Here is a 23,577-nt window from a genome sequence, read left to right as displayed (position 1 = left end):
TTCCATTAACAAACTTGAGAATGGATGACGTATCTGATTTTGGTTTATCTTCAATCTAATTTACTAGTTCATACTCATTTGACTTTTTTTAATGCATTTATATATAGATTAAATAATTTTAAAATACGTAAGTTTGTATTTAATTTTAAGCCATATATTTTTAGCTTTAATATATTTCATAAAACAACTAAATATTCCAAAATAATTTGTCTTTTCTTAGTACTTTTTAGGAACCATACATAACCTAATATATTTAAAAACAACAATTTTTTTTTATTTTCTAGATACTTGTTGGGACAAACCTAGCCTAATGTATTTTAAAAGTACGACAAAGAAGGGAAAACAGAACGTCAAATCCCGTAGACCTCATTATTTGATCATTTCAATTATGTTGAAGACTTGTACTTAAGCAAAACAAAAATTTAAATGTACTACAAAAGAGAATTAAGGAAATGTGAAACTTGTTTTCATAAATATAATATAACAGTGAGGAATATGAGATTTGTTGGTTTATGGAGCGTTAGGACTACTTGTTTGGTTTCTTGTATATTCCAATGGTTGGACCACTTCCTCCTTGAATGTTCCAAATTGTTTGATCCCCACAATAATTAATATGTTTGTTTTTTATTTAGAGGATATATTTAAGAAAATAAAGTATTGTGAAAAATATTAGAATATTTTTCTACATTTTTAAAATATACTATATGACTTGATTATAGTAATTATGGTATGCATTGTACATATTGTTAATAATATCAACTTCATTTTATACATATAGAGAGAAATTGAATGTGTAACAAAGAATCATATTCAACTAATAATGAATTTGTAGTATATAAAAATAAAATATTTAGAATCCATTAATTTATAAATTTTCATTTCTATAACCTATTTATTATATTTACCCTATTTTGTCGGAAGCCTTTTATTTTTTGAAGAGATTGGGTAAAACAAACACATAAGAAATATGCTTCGGTAACAAAAATTTTCAGGTGAGATTAAATAAAATAATGGATATGTTATAGCTTTTGATTAATGTTGATTATTGGGCTTGGGCTTATATGTGGCATATTGTCAAATGAAAACATTGAAAAGGTAAATGCGTTAGACCCATATTTTTAAATATCCTATGTGGACTTTATCGTAAATAATATATCAATCAATATGACAGTGATATGATAATTTGTAAAGGAATTATGGAGACACTTTTTGACATAATTTATGAAATGTAGGTGATGCAATCGGTAATGGAGAAAACAATCAAGCAGGAGTTTGAAGTGAAAGCGGAGGACGTTGTCAATGACGATGCATATACAGGTGGAACTTACAAGCTGGGTGGAAACGGTTGGGAAGAGAAAGTGTTGAAGGGTATTTCAGTTGAAGAAGTATGCAAAATGCAATTCGCTTGCATAGACGAGGCTGAAACATTTTACAACATGTTAACAAAACTAACCAGCTTTAGTATTCGAAAAGATGATTTGAAGCGAGACAAGAATGGAGATATAATATCTCGAAAGTGGGTGTGTTCCAAAGAAGGACATCGAGCGACAAAGTTTTTTGACAATGACAACCGACAGCGTGAGCCACGATCGTTGACTAGAGTTGGATGTGAAGCGGCATTTCTTATAGGCTTGAATAGAAAATATGGAAAGTGGATTGTAAAGGAATTTATAGGAGAACATAGTCATAATTTGGTCGATCCTATTAGCAGACAATTCCTTCACTCTCATCGAACAGTAAGTAATCCAGATAAGGCACAAGTTGATGTTTTGCGTCAAGTAGGTGTTAAAACCACACAAATTATAGACTATATGGTCAAACAATCAGGGGGACATGAGCACGTCGGTTTCACACAAAAAGATATATACAATCACGTTGATGCATTGCGTAGAAGTGAAATTAAAGACGGTGATGCAGAAGCGGCATTGGCTTATTTGTGTGGAAAGGCAGAAATGGATTCTTCATTTTTTTATAAATTCAACATTGATGAAGAAAGTCGACTAGCAAATTTGTTTTGGGTTGATTCAACTGCTCGAATGGATTATGCGTGTTTTGGAGATGTCCTAGCATTTGACACAACTTATAGGACAAATGCCTATAAAAAGACTCTAGTAGTGTTGGTCGGTGTTAATCATCACCACCAAACTATTGTATTTGGTTGTGCGTTATTGATAGATGAAAGTGTTGGGACATATGAATGGGTGTTGGAGACATTTCTTGATGCAATGATGAATAAGAAGCCCATATCTGTTGTAACCGATGGGGATAAAGCTATGCGTAAGGCAATTAAAAAAGTATTACCCGATACGTGTCATCGATTGTGTTCATGGCATTTGCAACGAAATGCATTCACGAATGTGCATATTAAGGACTTCTCAAGCATCTTTGCAAGGTGCATGTTCATGTGTGGGAATGAAGAAGAATTTGATAAGGTTTGGCATGAAATGGTTGCAAATTTGGGACTTAATGAGAATCGTTGGGTGACCGGGATATATGGGAAACGTAAAAGATGGGCAGAGACGTATTTACGTGGAAATTTCTTTGGAGAGATGAGAACCACACAAAGGTGTGAGAGTATGAATGCATATCTAAATAGATTCTTAAAAATTCACTTGCGACTGTATGAGTTTGTACAACAATTTGATAGAGCCATACTGAGAATACGGAAAAACGAGGCAAAGGCAGAGTTCGAGTCGAACAATTCTTCACCCGTGCTTTCTACCAAACTATCCATACTTGAAAATCATGCTGCGGCGGTATACACGAAAGAATCTTTCCTTAAATTTCGTGAGGAGATGAAAAATGCAGAGTTATTCTTTGTGGTAGGTCTTGTAAGTGATCATTCAATGCGGGCATACACATTATCTAAGTTTAGACACCCGAACTTAAATTGGGAAGTACAATTTTGCTCGGATATTGTAACATTAAAATGCTCATGCATGATGTTTGAGTCAATTGGCATCCCATGTTGCCACATAGTGGTTGTTATGAAGGTGGAGCATTTGGAAGAGATTCCTCAGTCATGTATTATAAAGAGGTGGACAAAGTTAGTAAAGGTGTATACAAGATCAGTACCAATGAATGAGACGGATAACGACATGGATCGGTTTGTACGATATGGTTCATTGAGTTCGATGTGCAACAAGCTCTCCTACTTTGCGTCAGATACGCCATCTTCATTTATAGAGGCCAAAAATGAAATACAAAATTTGACGGCGAGAATGGAGGAACTCTATAACTATAATTTGAAAGGGAAGAAAATAGCAGCAGATGGAGCGACAGGTACTAACCAAGTTCATGATCCAAATATTGTGAAGATTAAAGGGAATCCAAGCAAAGTGGCAATGAATGTTCAAAAGGGAAGACGATGCAGTCGTTGTAAAAGAGTGGGTCACACAATTCGAAAGTGTCCAGAAGCTACAATCCCTCAAAATGCTCAGTCGGGTTATATGGTATGTCATATTCAATAAAAAATTGCCCCTAAGATTAATTTTTGTAGTTGTACTTACATAAATAACTAACATAATTGTTTTGATGGCATTATGAGTACGTAGGAGGAAACTAATTTGTCTTCCCAATGTTACATTCAAATGGAAATGATGCCTTCAACAAATTCATCAGTTGACATTTTTGCAACCGTACATGTATGTACAATAAGCTTGTTATATAATTTCCAAACATTGATAACATCTAATTCAATAATAATTGACAACACTTAATTATTGAAAAATGCAGGGAATGTTAGAGGAGCATTTGTTGAATGACTGATCTGACATGTACATAGATTGTGGTGAACTTAATAATGTAAGATCGGGAATAAAGAAACACTTTTGACATGAATTTGAGCTATGCATTATTTAATGATTAGGTTTAATTAATTGGAATGGAATTGGACAGCTGAAAAAAACAATGGAATGTGCATGTGCAAATAGCAGGATTTCAGCAACATGAACAAAATATGACAACACCATGTCAAGGTGGGGATCCAAACAAATATCCAAATGAAAAGGATATGCAACCTTTTTTTTATTCCTTAACGGAGTAAGGGATGGTAGGTATTAAATCAATATTTATATTAGTTGACGTTATCACTTCCACTAATGTGTACTTTTAACTTAACTATTTAATGAAAAGTTTGAATTTTGATCAAGAGTCAAGTTGATTGATAGAATGCAATATCCTCTACATTTATAATTTAATTGATTACAAGTGATAAAATGATTGGTAAATGGAGAAACCGATTCATTTATATCATGTCGAAAAAAACGGTTAATTATGCGGATTTAATGAAATTCAATTGTGGTTAAAGTTTGACAATTAGGTGGTTATGAGTTAACTATAGGAAAGTAATCAATATGATGTAATTCATATGAAATAGGTAAAGTTAGTGATTTTACTCAAAATGGGTAAATCGTAGTTAGGTAATTTGTAATGGCAGTTTCCATCAATTTCAAACCTTTTAATTGAACTTAATGGTACCTTGTCGAATGTTTATGTAGTGAAAAGTTATTAGTACAACTCATACCCTTTTTGTGGACGGTAGTCGTACTCCTAAATTGAACAATAGCATTGCAGGAGGCAACCGGCTGAGATTTGGCCTCAACCGGTTGCCACTGGTTAAAAAAATCCTCAACCGGGTGAGAAAAAGCCTCAACCGGTTGAGAAAATTCCTCAACCGGTTGAGACCATTCCTCAACCGGTTGATACCATTCCTCAACCGGTTGCCACTGGTTAAAAAACCATCAACCAGTTGAGAAAATTCCTCAACCGGTTGTTACAATTCCTTAACCGGTAGCCACTGGTGAAAAATACCATCAACCGGTTGAGAAAATTCCTCAATCGGTTGAGAAAAATCCTCAGCCGGTTGCCACTGGTTACAAAAAAACGTCAACCGGTTGAGGAATTACAGGCGATCGACCGGTTGCCACTGGTTAAAAATACCCTCAACCGATTGAGCAAATTCCTCAACCGGTTGATACCATTCTTCAACCGGTTCCCACTGGTCAAATCATTCGTCAACTGGTTGAGACATTTTCTTCATTGATCAACCGTTTTCCACAACTCAAAAAATTGCTCACTCACTTTAGAAAATTCTTCAATCACTCAATTGAACGCCAACACCGGGTGATTCTGCATCCAAAATTGTTTGAGCTGGTTGGGACAAATCCTCAACGAGTTCACACTGCATCCATAGGGTCATTATCCATATGAGGAATGTTCTCAATCGGTTGGCATAATGTGTATGCCTATGAAAAGTGGACTTAGCTAAATCGTTGGACTGGTTCTTACCGGCTCAACGTCATTCGTCAACCGGTCTACTAATGTACTAACTATATATTTTTAGCATAGATAAATGAATATTTACAAATCTGATTAGGTTAAAGATCGTACAAAATTACACATGTCGAACATGAATGATACCAATATATTACAATTTCATTTTGACTACCATATTGAAAGAAGAGTATTTGGATATTCAAATAAAATGGACCTAATCATTAATAATGTATGGTCATCGAATCTCACAACTTCCCAATAAACATGACGATATGTGGAGATGGAAATGATAAATATTAGAAAAAGAACAAATATCATAATAATAATTTTTTCATTGCTCGTGTCGACGTCTTTGTACAAACAATAGCCACAATGGTTTGTTTTTCTCTATTTCCCTCGTGTAAAACTAAATCACATGCTATTTCTCGAAGTATTTTAACAAAATTACAAAAGTCGGAGCTCATCATCGAATCACCATTTTTGAATCTCTGCATATGTCTAATGACATGCACTCCACAGTCCCACCTAAGAAAGAGAAAAGAAAAGCAAAACAACTTATTGAATGGTTGTCTAATTATATCTCAGAAAAAGAATAGTAATGTGAGTTATGTATTCATACTAACCCATTATCTTGGGTCGAAATCGAAGGAGCCCAATCAATGGAGAATTGGAAGACATCTTTCCCTATGTCATACAGTTTGAAGAACGTTTGACAAAATTCAACCTAATTTATTTTGAAAGTGGTTAATAAATATAGAAGAGAAAAAAAAACCAAATAAAAAGGAAAACAAAAAGCAGAAAGCATACCACTATTTTGACACTCTTAAACCGGAACTCGTCCCGACTTTTCGATCGTAATGAATCCAAAATTTGGATATCAAAGTGTTTGAAGTCAATGACGCACAGATACCAATGACCAGGGCAATCGTCATGCATTGGAATAAATAGCTGTAAAGGTAGGAAAACAATATATATGAGTTGGGCCACAAAAAATATAGTATATTATAGGTGAAAACGATATCTACTCTAAATTTCATATATGCAATTAAACATTACAAATAATTACTAACCTTCTCGCAATCATCCAATTCGCTAATGTACTTACTCACGATGGATGTTTTTCTATCGAAAAAAGGATGAGGACTCCCGCACAAAATCATTTGCTAATAAGAAAACATAATACGAACATTAGTATATTGTACTTAATATGTAAGTAAACAACAAGAGAAATATGAGCTTACTGAAAATGTCGTGGGAAGATAGCATCTTATACTTCGTATGCCTATGAATTGTCTTTCAAAATAATTTAGCTTTGAGGCTTCTAGATTTATTACCTGTTGTTGAACAATAACTTCAATAAATTTATTTAACTAATATAGCATGCATTTGATATAAATGAAGTAGGTACTTACAACATCCATCAAATTTTGTCTAAGACGTAAGCACTCAAACTCTCCACGAACTCCATGTTCATGACCAAAGTCAACAAGAAGCTCACTAAAATAATAATATGTTCAAACAAACTTGAGTAAATTGGAAGCATATGAAGGCTAAAATTGTAACAACACATCTATGAATGTTCTAGACACGACAAACCTTTTTGACAATGCTTTATTGAAAACATAATCAGCGACAAGAGATTGAAGTACATTGAATGATTGAGTATCCACCACGTCTTCACGAATGGACATGGGGATTGACTAATTCGAAAACAAGACATAATTATTAACTATATATGTTAAGTATCAAAAATAAGAACAATGATATTAAACTATTTGTATTATACCTCTGATGCTTCACGTTTTACCATCTTCCTTAAATTGTGTACAAACGGAGAGACCTTGAACTTACTTGGTTTCCTCTCCCTTGATGTACGTGTTTTCATGACATGATTAGGATAACCACATAGTGTTCGTAATGGTTCCTAATATGGAAAATGCCATTAATATACATCTATTTACTATGTAATGGTTAAGTAGTTGTAAAGAAAATAATTTTTTCTTTTATATGATACATACCTTTCCATAATCTCTTCTACTCCTTTTGATTGGAAGTGGTAAAATATTTTGATTTTCGTCTGGAATGATATGCACTTCAATTGATGTAGCACATGCATCTTCATTCTTTTCATTCAAGTCCTCGATGCATAACTTCTCATTTGACAAAGTGTGAAGATAATGTTAATTCACATTCATATTGTTCGTATCTTCCAAACTTCTCTCGCATGAGAGCATGTCATTCTTCGTTCCTTCCTCGTGCATTCTCAAAGGTTTTCCGCTTGACCTAAGGAAGAGACCTTTCACTGTAGTATAATTCTCCTCAAATTTAGCCAAAATTTGATCACAACTACTACTACTTGCACCATAAGCCATATCAATTAGATGTGTTTTTAATTGTTGAAAGGTTTTATCCATCTCCATTAAGTTCCCACCATCAACTTAGTGATATATACAAACGTGATTAAGAACATCATAATACAAAGGTTCAATGCTAATATAGATATTCACGATGAATATTGTAAAACACTTACTCGTTTAATAACATCTTTGTTTAGATTTATTACAAATTTCTCATCGTCCTTATTCTCACTCGCCATTGTCGTTGCATTTCCATCAACGCAATCCCTTATCTCATTTTCTATCACCCATATTTTAAGCTACAATATATTCATCAAAATATAATACATATCAGATTTTAAATCACTAAAAACTTAAATCAATAGTAAACGACTTTCAAAACTATAACTTACATTCTCATTTGCATATCCACCAAGTTTTTTCATTCTTCGTTTCCTGTCCAATACTTCATCATCTCCCCAAGCAGTAATCCGAGGAGAAGGTCGAGTATATAGCGGTAGAAATTTCTCTTCCAACGATATATGCTCGTGGTAGAATAACTACGAGTATATTTGACATAGATATATAGTTAGTTCATAAATTATATTAAAACAAAATCGTATTTCACTATGATGTAAATTAATTACAAGGACATTACCATTAAAAACAATAAGCAACCGCAAACCCCACTTTGTTGTTTCTTCTTAAACTCTTCAATCCCGTGCACAAGATAGGACAACACAAATTCTGTCCAATTCATCTTCTTTATTGAATCGATGTCTTCCACAAGATGTAAGAAAGAACGATTCATAAAAAGCTTCATTGTTGGGCACAATAATGCACCCAACACAAATAATACAAAACGAACTTTAAAATCGTTTCCACCCTCTTTATCCTCCCTAATTTGATTTTCTAACATCACTAATGGCAATCGCCCTTTTTTATCACAATATTTTTTACATAAATCATTCTTATGGCCAACATCTTTGTTCATGCCAATCTTGAACCCTCTTGCCCTCAATCCCATAATAAATTCAACATCAATGGGGGATAATTTGATACAAGTATTATACAACTGTAACATATAAGTGTTCGGATTAAAACTATTTATCAACCAAAGACATAACCCATGATCAATTTTCCTACATCGAAGTTGCAAGAGGCTACCAAATCCTATTTCTTCTATGGCTGCCTTTTGCTTTGGTTCTAATTTTTCAATCACTCTAATCACTCGCTCGGGGAAGCATCGAGTCTGAAGATATAACTGAAAAGATACACAAACATCAAACATGTTTACATTAATATAATTTCCAACAAATACATAAGTAAAGAAATTAAATATTCATTACAAAAAAAATTTACCTTTGGAACCACACCCTTTTGAAGTGAATATTGTTTTGAACTTTCTTTGGACTTTGCCATGAAATTTTCTTTTTCTACTTTTGAAAGTGCATTCCACTTCTTGCCCAATTTTTTCCTCAACTACATTAATTGGTCACATAATTTAAATTCTAATTTTAAAATGTAATTATATTAGACATAGCAATATTACTCCTTACATCATCATTTATCTTCACTCATTTATTCTTCTCTTTCATCATGGCTAATTGATCGTTACTACAAAACAAATTTAACAATAATAACCACAAAAATTACATTAACAAACATATTATTTAACATATTTCTATTTTCCCTTACTAGTAATGTATCCAAGCGCCGATAGGCCTCTTTGGATTTCTAACAACTTCAAGACCATCGCGTTCGCTCCTAAAAATTAAATCAAATCATTTAAGTCAATTTTTATAATATGATTTCGGATATAATAAATCAAACATACTTTCACCACCACATTATCTCAACATAAGTTTTTTTTCACATTTCAATAAATTTTATATTTATATTTTACTACAATCAATCAAATGCCAATTAAAATACAAATACCATTACAACTACAACATCCTCCCTAAATCTCTTTACATTTAAAATGATGACAAAATTAACATATAAATTTTTTTCAATGTTCAATAATGGATCTAACCACACTCTTTTTCTATAATGTAATCAATCCATAAATCTAACAAAAAACATGAAATATAATGGATACAATATTGTAAAACACATAATTACTACTCACATTTTTTTCCCTTTATATAGAACTCACCAAATAATTAGGATACAAGCGCCTTTTGAGTAACAAACAATTGTGTCCTTCTCAGCTTTCTTTTCCTTAGTACTACACGTCATCTTCTTCTTCTTCCAGCTACGTCTTCAATTCGGGTTTTTAAACCATTAAATTTAGAACCTGAAAACACCCATTTACACCTCTTAAACAAAATATAAAATATGAAGAAAATACAAGGGTTATGAAGATTCCACTAAAATTCTCCATGTGAAAGAACCGAAATTCTCCGTGTGACAAAATGCAGGGGTAGGAGGAAGAGAAAGCAAAAATTCAGAAAATTTACATAAAATCTTCGAGAAGAAGAATCTAGCAGAAAAAATAGCTGACCTGGACATCGGGAGAAATGAAGTCTAAGACTCGGATCTTGGCACCGACCTCGCCCACAATCCTGAGCTCACGGTCCTTGAGGGAGACTTCTTTGATGAGGTTGGCCCGGTTCACGGCGATGGTGGTCTCCACCCACCTGTGAAGACGTCTTTGATCCCGATTGACGGCGAAGGTGGTCTCCACCTAGCTGTGGAGACGTCTTTGATAAGGTCTGCGACATCGGCCTCGAAGAGGTTGGCCCGGTTGAAGCCGACCGTGGTCTTCACCCAGCTGTGGAGAATCAGTGGAGAGAAAAACAGGAAAAGGGAGAGAAAACAAAGATGAGAGCGGGAAATGGGTGAGCTATGGAGGAAGTCGGCTATGGAGGATGAGTGAGATAGCCAGCTATGGAGGGGAAGAGAGCAAATTAGGGGGGGAAAATGGGAAAAGGAGGAGAGATGGGGGAGAGAACGGGAGGGGAAGGTACCCGGTTGAAAATTTTTTTTTTTTCCTTTTCATTTGGATGGCTGAGATTTAATCATTTTCATCCAATGGCTGAAAAAAAAATGGAGGCATGGTACCGAAGGAGGTATTGTAGAATTTTCCTTGCTTTTATTAGGTATGGACAGATTTGCTTTTATTTATTGGATTCGATTTTTTTTTTTAGGATAATTATGTTTTGGACCCATTTCGGTCTAAAAATTAAGATTTGGTCCATAAAAGTTGCATAATTGAGAGGAAGGATATAAAATATGAAAAGACCAATATACCCTTCAAAACTATTTTGAGTATTTTCTAACATAATGTTTGACAAACTTTTTTATCTTAATTTTTTTTAATAATTATTCTGAAAATTTATTATTTTAGAAAACTAATTTTTTTAAAAAAAATATATTCTAAAAATATATTTGTAGACCCCTTTGAAGAGCAAAAGACCATTACTTTTTTTTTTTTTGAGGGATTTTTTTTTTTATATAGCATTGGAGGGATGTTGTCTCACCACTTAGAGGAGCTGGGCAGCACCTTAGATAAGTGGGGGCCCCTTTTCCCTACACATGGGACCTTCCCATGCAGGCTCTGAGACGTGGACAAACTAGCCAGAGGCCTGGCTGCCCATGAGGGTGGTTGGGGTCTCCCATTCTGGTTGACGGGGGGAATAGGAAGGTGGATGATAGCTGATGAAGGTGGGGGTTCCAGAAGAAGAAGAAGAAGAAGAAGAAGAAGGGGGGGGGGGGGGGGGGAGAGAGAGAGAGAGAGAGAGAGAGAGAGAGAGAGAGAGAGAGAAAGAGAAAGATATTTTTTTCTTTTTGCAGATGAAAAAGAGAGAAGAAAAAGAAGAGTTAGAGCTGAGGGCAAGGAGGAAGCGAGATGTCTGAGAGATGTGGAGGGGGATCCAGAGAGAAAGGAGAAGCCCGAAGGAGGAGAAGAGAGAGGTACGATATTTACCATGACTCTTTGGGCTCACTTGATGTATATAATCTCCTTGTCTTTCTCTTAATAGTTTCGAGTAAATATCATCCGATCATATGTTTCGTTTCATGGTTCATAGTTATGGTTTGGATGCTGCTATTTCTTTCATATTTTTGGTTTGTTTTGAGAGCAATGAAGCTTTGTTTTAACCTCCTCCTCATGGCCATTACCATGCTCATCATCCACCCCCAATACCCACATTGTCACGCACCAATATACCAGCTCCATTTCATCACTATCCCACGTTCCATGCATGGCCGTCACCGTCACCCATCTTCCCCATCACCTTTTCTCTCTCTAGCCGCCATACCCATCCCTCACCCACATGCGCGGAACCTGGTATACCTGGCTGCCCACCATGCCCGCGTTCAGCTCATCTCCACAGGAACCCCCAAAGCCGCCCGTCTACACGCGTGGGATCCATGCATGCAAGACGCCTCATCCCTTACCTCTTCACTGCACGCGCCGCGTCAACAGGGTGCCTGCTCACCTCACCAGCCACCATCACCCGCTCTGGCCATGCGGGCATTTGCAACAGCCACCATGGCGGCAACATCTTTTGGATGCCACGGGACAACCGCCACCTCTCCTCTCTCCATGGTGCCGCCGACGGTGGGAGCTTCCTCTGAGGATGATATCCAGGCGGAGAGGCAAACTGTGAAGGAGATGAAGTCTTAGGCTTGAGAAGAAGCCCAGCCCAAGCATGTTGATGGAGAACCATATCATCTCAAATAAGTGGGCTGTGAGGGGAATGGATGCCTTGGGCTTGCCCATGATGGAGATGGATTTGGGCTTAAGTTGAAGCACCTGGCCCAAGTTGGTGCTGAGGATGGATGCCTTGGGTTTGCCCATGGTAAGGACTTTGGGCTTGAGTAAGGGCCTAGGTCCAAGCATGTTGGTGGAGGGCCTCATGCCCCCTATGCTAGCCACCCTCATTGGCCCATGTCCATTTTAAGATAGCCCATTTGGCTACTCCAATTCTAAATAAGTTTTCAAACCTCTAATCTTCGTAATTAATTAACCTATTCATTCATTTTCATTTTTTATCTTATTTTATTTTTACCTATTATGTTAACTCAACTTAAACACAACTAAAAGATAAATTATTAGGATAGAATATTGTCTTTAAAACTTAAAATGATTTGTATTTTATCTTCTTTGCTTTAGTTATGTCTAATCATCATATATGAAAATTTTTTTATATAATTAATTTACGATGGTCTCAATGAATTTTCTACATTCCGAGTTTTAAGTCCCATCTTCAAAAACTTATGTCTTTTAAAACCATTCTTCAAAAATCCGACTTCCTAAATTAATTTTCAATTTCAAATATTCGACTATTTACTTTCATCCGTTTAGATATTATTCTTCTTATTATTACTATTATTATTCCACATTTATGTATTTAATTCTTCTAAAAATTCCAAATCATTAAAATTCAAATTCTTCAAAAAAAATCTGACTTCTTAAATTAATTTTCAATCTCAAAATTTCTACTATTCGAATCTACTCATTTAAATATTATGTTTGTTAATTATTATTATTATTTCGCATATATTTATCCTCTTCTAAGAATCGCATTCATTAAAGTCCAATTCCTTAAAAAATCCAACATCCTAATTTAATGTTCAATCCTAAAAATTCCGCTTGTCTAAATTTTATTTTCATCAATTAGAATTATTATCTCGTATTTATCTAGTTATTTAAAGACTAATCCTTCAAAAAAATTCTACATCTTAATTTAATTTTTCAATAATTCATTTAAATCTTATTTTCATCAATTAGAATTATTATCCCGTATCCATCTAATTATTTAAAGTATAATCCTTCAAAAATTCTACGTCCTAATTTAATTCCTCAATCCTAAAAATTTTACAATTTGTTTAAATCTTATTTTCATCAATTAGAATTATTATCCCGTATGTATCTAATTATTTAAAGTATAATCCTTCAAAAATTCCACGTCTTAATTTAATTTCTCAATCCTAAAAATTTTACAATTCGTTTAAATCTTATTTTCATCAATTAGAATTATTATCCCGTATCCATCTAATTATTTAAAGTATAATCCTTCAAAAATTCCACGTCTTAATTTAATTTCTCAATCCTAAAAATTCTACAATTCGTTTAAATGTTATTTTCATCAATTAGAATTACTATCCCGTATTTATCTAGTTATTTAAAGACTAATCCTTCAAAAAAATTCTATGTCTTAATTTAGTTTTTCAACAATTCGTTTAAATCTTATTTTCATCAATTAGAATTATTATCCCGTATCCATCTAATTATTTAAAGTATAATCCTTCGAATATTCCATGTCTTAATTTAATTTCTCAATCCTAAAAAATTTTACAATTCGTTTAAATCTTATTTTCATCAATTAGAATTATAATCCCATACTTATCTATTTATTTAAAGTCTAATCCTTCAAAAATCCAACGTCCCAATTTAATTTTCAGTCTCAAAAATCCCACTACACATTTTTTATTCATTTAAATATCATTTTTGTTAATCGCTATTTCCACGTTTACTTATTTCTTTCTTCTAAAAATTCCAATAATTAAAGTTCAATTATTAAAAACTTTCAAACTTAATTTTCAAAATCCCACTATTCACTTTCATCCGTTCAAATATCAATTTTGTCAAAATCCGATTTTCAAATTTAATTTTTAATCTCACAAATTACTATTCACTTTCATCTGTCCAAATATCGTTTTTGATTAATTAGTAACATTATTCCATACTTACCTATTTATTTCTCTTAAAGATCTCAACCATTAAAGTCTAATTCTTCAAAATTTCGATTTCTAAATTTAGCTATCTGAAATTCCAATTGGCCTATCTCCGAACTTAATTTTCACTTCTCAATATTCCAATTATCGTATTTATCCAGTTACTCATTTATTGTTATCATTATTATTGTTACCATTTTATTCATTCGTTTCTAAAAGGTCCGCCTTCAAATGATTTTCAAGATTTCCAATTTTTATAAATCAACTTTCATAATTTCTACTTCTCAAATAACTTACAACTCTGATCCCTTTCAAAATTTAACTCCCAAAGTCCCAATTTTCGTAACTTATTTTTAAAAAAAAAATCCCAAACTTTTAAATAATTCTTCAAAATCCCAATTTTCTTTCAAATTTAATTTCTAAAATTCTCATTCTTACATTTAATTCCTAAGAATCCAATTTTCAAATAATCTCCAAAACTCCAATATTCAAATAATCTCTAAGATTCCGATTCTCAAATGAATTTCAAAAATCTAGTTTTCCTTCGAACAATTTTAATCCCTGTTTAGTGATGCATGTGATATGTTTCGTGCTCTATATTGTGCACTAACTTCATTTCTATGATAGTGCATTGTTCGTTCGTGGCCTAGGTACGCATCCACTCCTATTCTGGTCATTCTCTATTGCATGTTTCGATTCCCATATACGCCTAATCGATTTGAGTATCCATTGATTTTCCTATTGATTGTCATGTCAGCTTCATTTTATTAGTAGAGACCCGACTTTAGGGACTTAGAGGGGTGCTACGGTCTTTACCGTACCTTCCCGATAAGCAACCTGACTCCCGAGCCCAATCCGGTTTTTCGTAGATCACCTTTTCCAAAATAAGGAGTCACACTTAGGGTTTTCCTTATTATTTTGTTACCCTTTAAAAATAAAACAAAAATAAGTGGCGACTCCAAGTCAATTTTTCTTAATCAATAAAATCATTTTTCAAAATCAAAATCGAGCTCGCCTTCGAGTGGGAAACACATGAGCCGAAATACGGGGTCCACAAAATGGCGACTCCACTGGGGATTGTTTAGAGGGTCAAGCTTGAACTTAAGATAAAGCAAACATGGCATTTGATGGGTCGATCATTGGGTCCTCATATCTTGATTGTGCATTGAGAATTCCCGAGTTTTTATTTGGGACATTGGCATGTTGATCGTGTTTGTTGATATCTTAATTGAGGATCTTGATATAGCGATGTTTTTTTGTGCTTCATTGATATATTTGTTTGATTTGACATGTTGATTATGATGATTTATTCGTCTTGATTGAGGATCCTGTGATAGCTATTTTCTTTGTGCTTCATTGCCATATTCGTTGGAAATATTGACTTGTTGATTGCATTGATTACCTATCTTGTTTCGTTTAGCATAGTGATTCCGATGTTTGCCATGATTGTTTTGGTCGCCTTGCATGTATAGATTCATTTTTAACATGATGTATATCGATTCATTCCGATATCGATTGATTTGGCATGTTGATTCACTAGCTTGTATATCCTCTTGATCGTCTTTGAGCATGATGTATATATGTATCACTTTTCATCTGTTTATCATGGCTTGTGTGGACATGAATGATATACCTTGTACTCTGTTTGACTGCATGCTGCATGACTACCCTTCTTTTGCATGATTGCATGTCACCTGTCTATGTCGGTCACATATCTATCCCCTTTCCTCCAACTCTCTTGGTTTCAATCATTCTTTTCATCTCGGTTCTCATTATTGCAAGAGTGAGACCTTCTATGTGCTTGCTCTCTGACCGAGCCAGAGATTAGGAGTAAAGTCTAGCGACGGGCTATATCGATGCACGGGAGCATTCTGGAGGAGAGCGACACTTTGATGTCGATTGGAGTCCGATCATTGAAGACCTGTATAGCCCGGAGCTAGGTTTCATAGATATTTGTGTGTCTAGTGTGTTTCCTTTCCCGTTTTAGCTTCTTAGGGTTATCGGATGCACCCACATTGTTCACTGTGCACTCTAGTTGACCACTAAGTGTTGAGAGTTTGAGAAGTTTTCACCACTGAGGGTTATCGGAGGCGATCGTTCTCTCACATATCCTTTACAGTTTCCATACCTCAGCCGAGATATATTGTATTTGCCTTACTGATCAATATTCCTGTGATTTTGGTCGAGATGAGCTTTCAATGGAGCACAATGTTCGGGTTTTGATCGCCCCATTGGCCAGGACTATTCAGTAGATTGTTATGTCGAGATCACGGTGTGTCTCTTACCAAACTACCCCCTGAGACTATCGGATTATCCGTTCAAGATTACGATAGATTCTTCTGACAGAGCATTATGAGTTAGAGGAGTTCGGCTAATTGCGACACTCCAACAGACCTCGTGATTTCGTCGGGCGGGTCATGAGACTACGTTCACCGTCGACCTGATCATTCTGACTCGCTAGCGGAGCAACTTTCAGGACTCATGGAGTCTCTTTCGGACCCTTCCAGCGGATTGAGGATTGTGGAGGCGTGCTACACTAGGGCGCATTTCCCCCTCATCGTTTCCTTGCAGTTTGGCGTTCAGAGCCGTCGTTTCATTTCGGCGTTCAGAGCCATCGTCGTTTCTTAGTTTTGGCGTTCAGAGCCAATGTTAGTTTTTCCATTCGGCGTTCAGAGCCATAGTCCACCCTCATTCGGCATTCAGAGCCATCTCTCCAGTTTTGGCGTTCAGAGCCATTATCCCTTTCCAGCTTGGCGTTCAGAGCCACCGCCGTGTCTTCTCGTTTACGATGTTCAGAGTCGTCTTTCTCAGCATGACATTCCTAGTTACCAGTTTAGTTGGGCATGCAGAGTTTTTGTTTCAGATAGGCATTCATTGATGTTTCTTTTGGTTTGGCGTTCAGAGGCGTTGTTGTTTCATTTTGGCGTTCAGAGTCATTGATCATTTCTCAGCTTGACGTTCAGAGCCACCATATCTTCTCATCTATTACGCTCGGAGTCATCTTCCTTAGCTTGACGCTCATAGTTATCAGTTTTAGTTTGGCGTTCAGAGCCATGTTTTGTTTCTGTTTGACGTTCAGATCCACATCTTCGTTTGGCGTTCAGAGCCACCATTCATTCACGGTTTACGACATTCGAAGTCACCATGCCACACTTCCAGTTCGGAGTTCAAAGCCATCACTTCTCGGTTTTGGCATTCAGAGCCATCATCGCATCTTCGTTCGGCATTCAGAGCCATCACTTCTCAGTATCGGTGTTCAGAGCCATTCTCGTCGTATTTTCAGTTTCGGCATTCAAAGCCATCATCATCGCTTCTCAATTTCGGCGTTCAGAGTCATTATCACTCATCAATTTGACATTAAGATTCGTATTCTCAGTTTCGGCGTTCAGAGCTATCATCACTTCCTAGTTTGACGCTCAGAATCGCATTCCCGTTTTTGGTGTTCAAAGCCATCATCGCATCTTCGTTCGGCGTTCAGAGCCATCACTTCTCAGTATCGGTGTTCAGAGCCATCCTCGTCGTATTTTCAGTTTCGGCATTCAGAGCCATCATTATCGCTTCTCAATTTCGGCGTTCAGAGCCATTATCACTCCTCAGTTTGACATTAAGAGTCGTATTCTCAGTTTCGGTGTTCAGAGCCATCATCACTTCCTAGTTTGACGCTCAGAGTCGCATTCCCGTTTTTGGCGTTCAGAGCCATCACTTCTCAGTATCGATGTTCAGAGCCATCCTCGTCGCATTTTCAGTTTCGGCTTTTAGAGTCATCATCACTTCCTAGTTTGACGTTCAGAGTCGCGTTCCCAGATTGGCGTTCAGAGCCATCATTTTGTTCGGCGTCCAGAGCCATCACTTCTTAGTATCGGCGTTCAGAGCCATTGCCTACCTTCATTTCGGCGTTCAGAGTCATGTTTCACTTCGTTCGCGTTCAAAGCCGCATCTTCGGTCGGCATTCAGATCCACATCTTCAGTTAGCGTTCAGAGCCACGTCTTCATTCTGTGTTCAGGGCCATTATTTGTTTATTATTATTGTTATTTAGAGTTCCGAGTCGCGGTTTTAGTTTGACACTCAAAGTCCTCATGTCTATCTTTCGTTCGATCCATCACCATCTTCCTCTTTTCTGGCGTTCAGAGCCATTAGACACACTCCTTCGGGCCTTTTGAGCCATTTCTTTTCTTTAATATCGGCGTTCAGTGCCACTATTCTATTTTACGCTCAGCGCCACTACCACATTTTTCTTTTAGTTTGGCGTTCAGTGTCGTTTTTCATACCCATCCAGGCATTTTGAATCATCATCTTTCTTAGTTTTGGCGTTCAGAACCATTGTTCTGTTTGGCATTCAGTGCCACCGTCACTCGTTAGTTTGGTGTTCATAGCCATTGTACATATTGATTCAGGCACCTTGAGTCATCATCCTTCCGTGTTTGACATTCAGAGTCATTTCTCCCTGACTGTACTGTTCAGAGTCACAGTTTTGACATTCATGTTCACTAGCATTACACATCTTGCCTTCAGGGGTTTGCATCTATCCTCGTTTTCCTCACCATGTTATCCTATGCTTATCGCTTATTCGTCATTGTTCTTCCAGATTTCTCTTTTCATTGCTCATGACGTAGTCCTTTGAGTTTACGACACGTACTTCGGTCGTGTCGTTGGGCACCCTACACTTGGCACTTCCATGTAGTTCTCTTAGGGCAGTCCTCTCGAGACACATTCGTTCTTGTACTCCAAAGTGGTTCAACTGTTACTCATCTGTGGTATGGTACTTCGAGTCACTTTTGGAGACATCTTAGAGAGAGTCTAGGTCCTTAGTGTGACTTCAGAGTCATTTTGAGACATCCTTTTCTTTTAGGATTAGAGCCTTTATGTTCGTCTATTGACCTGAGTAAGTCCCCATTTCACTAGTGTCCCTGTGGGGGTCTCTTTGGTTCTTCGGTAGAGTTCATTCCACTCATTATTCACACTTTCTTTTCACTCTAGTGTTTATATTCCTTACATTTGTAAATTCTACCGAAGAGGGGTATATTTGTAGACCCCCTTTGAAGAGCAAAAGACCATTAGTTTTTTTTTTGAGGGATTTTTTTTTATATAGCATTGGAGGGATGTTGTCTCACCACTTGGAGGAGCTGGGTAGCACCTTAGATAAGTGGGGGCCCCTTTTCCCTACGCATAGGACCTTCCCATGTAGGCTCTGAGACGTGGACAACCAGCCAGAGGCCTGGCTGCCCATGAGGGTGGTTGGGGTTTCCCATGCTGGTTGACGGGGGGACTAGGAAGGTGGGTGATAGCTGATGAAGGTGGGGGTTCCAGAGGAAGAAGAGGGAGGGGGGGGATTTTTTTTCTTTTTGCAGAAGAAAAAGAGAGAAGAAAAATGAGAGTTAGAGCTGAGGGCAAGGAGGGAGCGAGATGTCTGAGAGAGGTGAAGGGGGATCTAGAGGGAAAGGAGAAGCCCGAAGGAGGAGAAGAGAGATGTACGATATTTACCATGACTCTTTGGGCTCACTTGATGTATATAATCTCCTTATCTTTCTCTTAATAGTTTCGAGTAAATATCATCCGATCATATGTTTCGTTTCATGGTTCATAGTTATGGTTTGGATGCTGCTATTTCTTTCATATTTTTGGTTTGTTTTGAGAGCAATGAAGCTTTGTTTTAACCTCCTCCTCATGGCCATTACCATGCTCATCATCCACCCCCAATACCCACATTGTCATGCACCAATATACTAGCTTCATTTCATCACCATCCCACGTTCCATGCATGACCGTCACCGTCACCCATCTTCCCCATCACCTTTTCTCTCTCTAGCCGCCATGCCCATCCCTCACCCACATGCGCGGAACCTGGTATACCTAGCTGCCCACCATGCCCGCTTTCAGCTCATCTCCACAGGAACCCCCAAAGTCGTCCGTCTACACGCGTGGGATCCATGCATGCAAGCCGCCCCACCCCTCACCTCTTCGCTGCACGTGCCGCATCGACAGGGTGCCTGCTCACCTCACCAGCCACCATCACCCGCTCCGGCCATGCGGGCATTTGCACCAGCCACCATGGCAGTAGCATCTTCTGGATGCTACGGGACTGCCGCCACCGCTCCTCTCTCCATGGTGCCGCCGGCGGTAGGAGCTTCCTCTGAGAATGATATCCAGGCGGAGAGGCAAGCTGTGAAGGAGATGAAGTCTTGGGCTTGAGAAGAAACCCAACCCAAGCATGTTGACGGAGAGCCATGTCATCTCAAATAAGTGGGCTGTAAGGGGAATGAATGCCTTAGGCTTGCCCATGGTGGAGATGGATTTGGGCTTAAGTTGAAGCACCCGGCCCAAGTTGGTGCTGAGGATGGATGCCTTGGGCTTGCCCATGGTGGAGATGGATTTGGGCTTAAATTGAAGCACTTGGCCCAAGTTGGTGCTGAGGATGGATGCCCTGGGCTTGCCCATGGTAAGGACTTTGGGCTTGAGTAAGGGCCCAAGTCCAAGCATGTTGGTGAAGGGCCTCATGCCCCCTATGCTAGCCACCCTCATTGGCCCATATCCATTTTAAGATAGCCCATTTGGCTACTCCAATTCTAAATAAGTTTTCAAACCTCTAATCTTCGTAATTAATTAACCTATTCATTCATTTTCATTTTTTATCTTATTTTATTTTTACCTATTATGTTAACTCAACTTAAACACAACTAAAAGATAAATTATTAGGATGGAATATTGTCTTTAAAACTTAAAATGATTTGTATTTTATCTTCTTTGCTTTAGTTATGTCTAATCATCATATATGAAAATTTTTTATATAATTAATTTACGATGGTCTCAATGAATTTTCTACATTCCGAGTTTTAAGTCCCATCTTCAAAAACTTATGTCTTTTAAAACCATTCTTCAAAAATCCGACTTCCTAAATTAATTTTCAATTTCAAATATTCGACTATTTACTTTCATCCATTTAGATATTATTCTTATTATTATTACTATTATTATTCCGCATTTATGTATTTAATTCTTCTAAAAATTCCAAATCATTAAAATTCAAATTCTTCAAAAAAATCTGACTTCTTAAATTAATTTTCAATCTCAAAATTTTCACTATTCGAATCCACTCGTTTAAATATTATGTTTGTTAATTATTATTATTCTTACGTATATATTTATCCTCTTCTAAGAATCCCATTCATTAAAGTCCAATTCCTTAAAAAATGCAACGTCCTAATTTAATGTTCAATCCTAAAAATTCCGCTTGTCTAAATTTTATTTTCATCAATTAGAATTATTATCTCGTATTTATCTAGTTATTTAAAGACTAATCCTTCAAAAAAATTCTACGTCTTAATTTAATTTTTCAATAATTCGTTTAAATCTTATTTTCATCAATAAGAATTATTATCCCGTATCCATCTAATTATTTAAAGTATAATCGTTCAAAAATTCCACATCTTAATTTAATTCCTCAATCCTAAAAATTCTACAATTTGTTTAAATCTTATTCTTATCAATTAGAATTATTATCCCGTATCTATCTAATTATTGAAAGTATAATCCTTCAAAAATTCCACATCTTAATTTAATTTCTCAATCCTAAAAATTTTACAATTCATTTAAATCTTATTTTCATCAATTAAAATTATTATCTCGTATCCATCTAATTATTTAAAGTATAATCCTTCAAAAATTCCACGTCTTAATTTAATTTCTCAATCCTAAAAATTCTACAATTCGTTTAAATGTTATTTTCATCAATTAGAATTACTATCCCGTATTTATCTAGTTATTTAAAGACTAATCCTTCAAAAAAATTCTACGCCTTAATTTAATTTTTCAACAATTTGTTTAAATCTTATTTTCATCAATTAGAATTATTATCTCGTATCCATCTAATTATTTAAAGTATAATCCTTCGAATATTCCATGTCTTAATTTAATTTCTCAATCCTAAAAAATTTTACAATTCGTTTAAATCTTATTTTCATCAATTAGAATTATAATCTCATACTTATCTATTTATTTAAAGTCTAATCCTTCAAAAATCCAACGTCCCAATTTAATTTTCAGTCTCAAAAATCCCACTACACATTTTTTATTCATTTAAATATCATTTTTGTTAATCGCTATTTCCACGTTTACTTATTTCTTTCTTTTAAAAATTCCAATAATTAAAGTTCAATTATTAAAAACTTTCAAACTTAATTTTCAAAATCCCACTATTCACTTTCATCCGTTCAAACATCATTTTTGTCAAAATCCGATTTTCAAATTTAATTTTTAATCTCACAAATCTCACTATTCACTTTCATCCGTCCAAATATCGTTTTTGATTAATTAGTAACATTATTCCATACTTACCTATTTATTTCTCTTAAAGATCTCAACCATTAAAGTCTAATTCTTCAAAATTCCAATTTATAAATTTAGCTATCTGAAATTCCAATTGTCCTATCTCCGAACTTAATTTTCACTCTCAATATTTCAATTATCGTATTTATCTAGTTACTCATTTATTGTTATCATTATTATTGTTACCATTTTATTCATTCGTTTCTAAAAGGTCCACCTTCAAATGATTTTCAAGATTTCCAATTTTTATAAATCAACTTTCATAATTTATACTTCTCAAATAACTTACAACTCTGATCCCTTTCAAAATTTAACTCCCAAAGTCCCAATTTTTGTAACTTAATTTTTCTTAAAAATCCCAAACTTTTAAATAATTCTTCAAAATCCCAATTTTCTTTCAAATTTAATTTCTAAAATTCTCATTCTTACATTTAATTCCTAAGAATCCAATTTTCAAATAATCTCCAAAACTCCAATTTTCAAATAATCTCTAAGATTCCGATTTTCAAATGAATTTCAAAAATCCAGTTTTCCTTCGAACAATTTTAATCCATGTTTAGTGATGCATGTGATATGTTTCGTGCTCTATATTGTGCACTGACTCCATTTCTATGATAGTGCATTGTTCGTTCGTGGCCCAGGTACGCATCCACTCATATTCTGATCATTCTCTATTGCATGTTTCGATTCCCATATGCGCCTAATCGATTTGAGTATCCATTGATTTTCCTATTGATTGTCATGTCAGCTTCATTTTATTAGTAGAGACCCGACTTTAGGGACTTAGAGGGGTGCTACGGTCTTTACTGTACCTTCCCGATAGGCCACCTGACCCCCGAGTCCGATCCGGTTTTTCATAGATCACCTTTTCCAAAATAAGGAATCGCACTTAGGGTTTTCTTTCTTATTTTGTTACCATTTAAAAATAAAACAAAAATAAGTGGCAACTCC

General features: G+C 35.7%; 2 protein-coding genes across 2 annotated transcripts; one reads left to right on the top strand and one right to left on the bottom strand.

The window, feature by feature from the left end:
- Positions 1 to 1,247: 1,247 nt before the first annotated feature.
- On the top strand, positions 1,248 to 3,768 carry LOC104878777 (protein FAR1-RELATED SEQUENCE 5-like). The gene is made up of 3 exons (XM_010649420.3): positions 1,248 to 2,831; positions 2,994 to 3,452; positions 3,736 to 3,768. The coding sequence occupies exons 1-3, from the start codon at positions 1,248 to 1,250 to the stop codon at positions 3,766 to 3,768; spliced, it is 2,076 nt and encodes a 691-aa protein (XP_010647722.3).
- Positions 3,769 to 5,589: 1,821 nt separating this feature from the next.
- LOC104878778 (uncharacterized) lies at positions 5,590 to 7,179 on the bottom strand. Its single transcript, XM_059735719.1, has 5 exons — positions 6,519 to 7,179; positions 6,348 to 6,440; positions 6,085 to 6,225; positions 5,901 to 6,001; positions 5,590 to 5,802 (listed from the first exon to the last, which is right to left on the bottom strand). Exons 2-5 carry the CDS (start codon positions 6,435 to 6,437, stop codon positions 5,592 to 5,594), a joined length of 543 nt encoding a protein of 180 aa, XP_059591702.1. The 5' UTR covers positions 6,438 to 6,440; positions 6,519 to 7,179; the 3' UTR covers positions 5,590 to 5,591.
- Positions 7,180 to 23,577: the final 16,398 nt, after the last annotated feature.

The sequence above is a fragment of the Vitis vinifera genome, chromosome 3 (genome assembly GCF_030704535.1).
Source record: "Vitis vinifera cultivar Pinot Noir 40024 chromosome 3, ASM3070453v1".
Lineage (NCBI taxonomy): Eukaryota > Viridiplantae > Streptophyta > Magnoliopsida > Vitales > Vitaceae > Vitis > Vitis vinifera.
The sequence above is the reverse complement of the archived record's forward strand: the minus strand, read 5'-3'. Positions and strand labels throughout refer to the sequence as shown.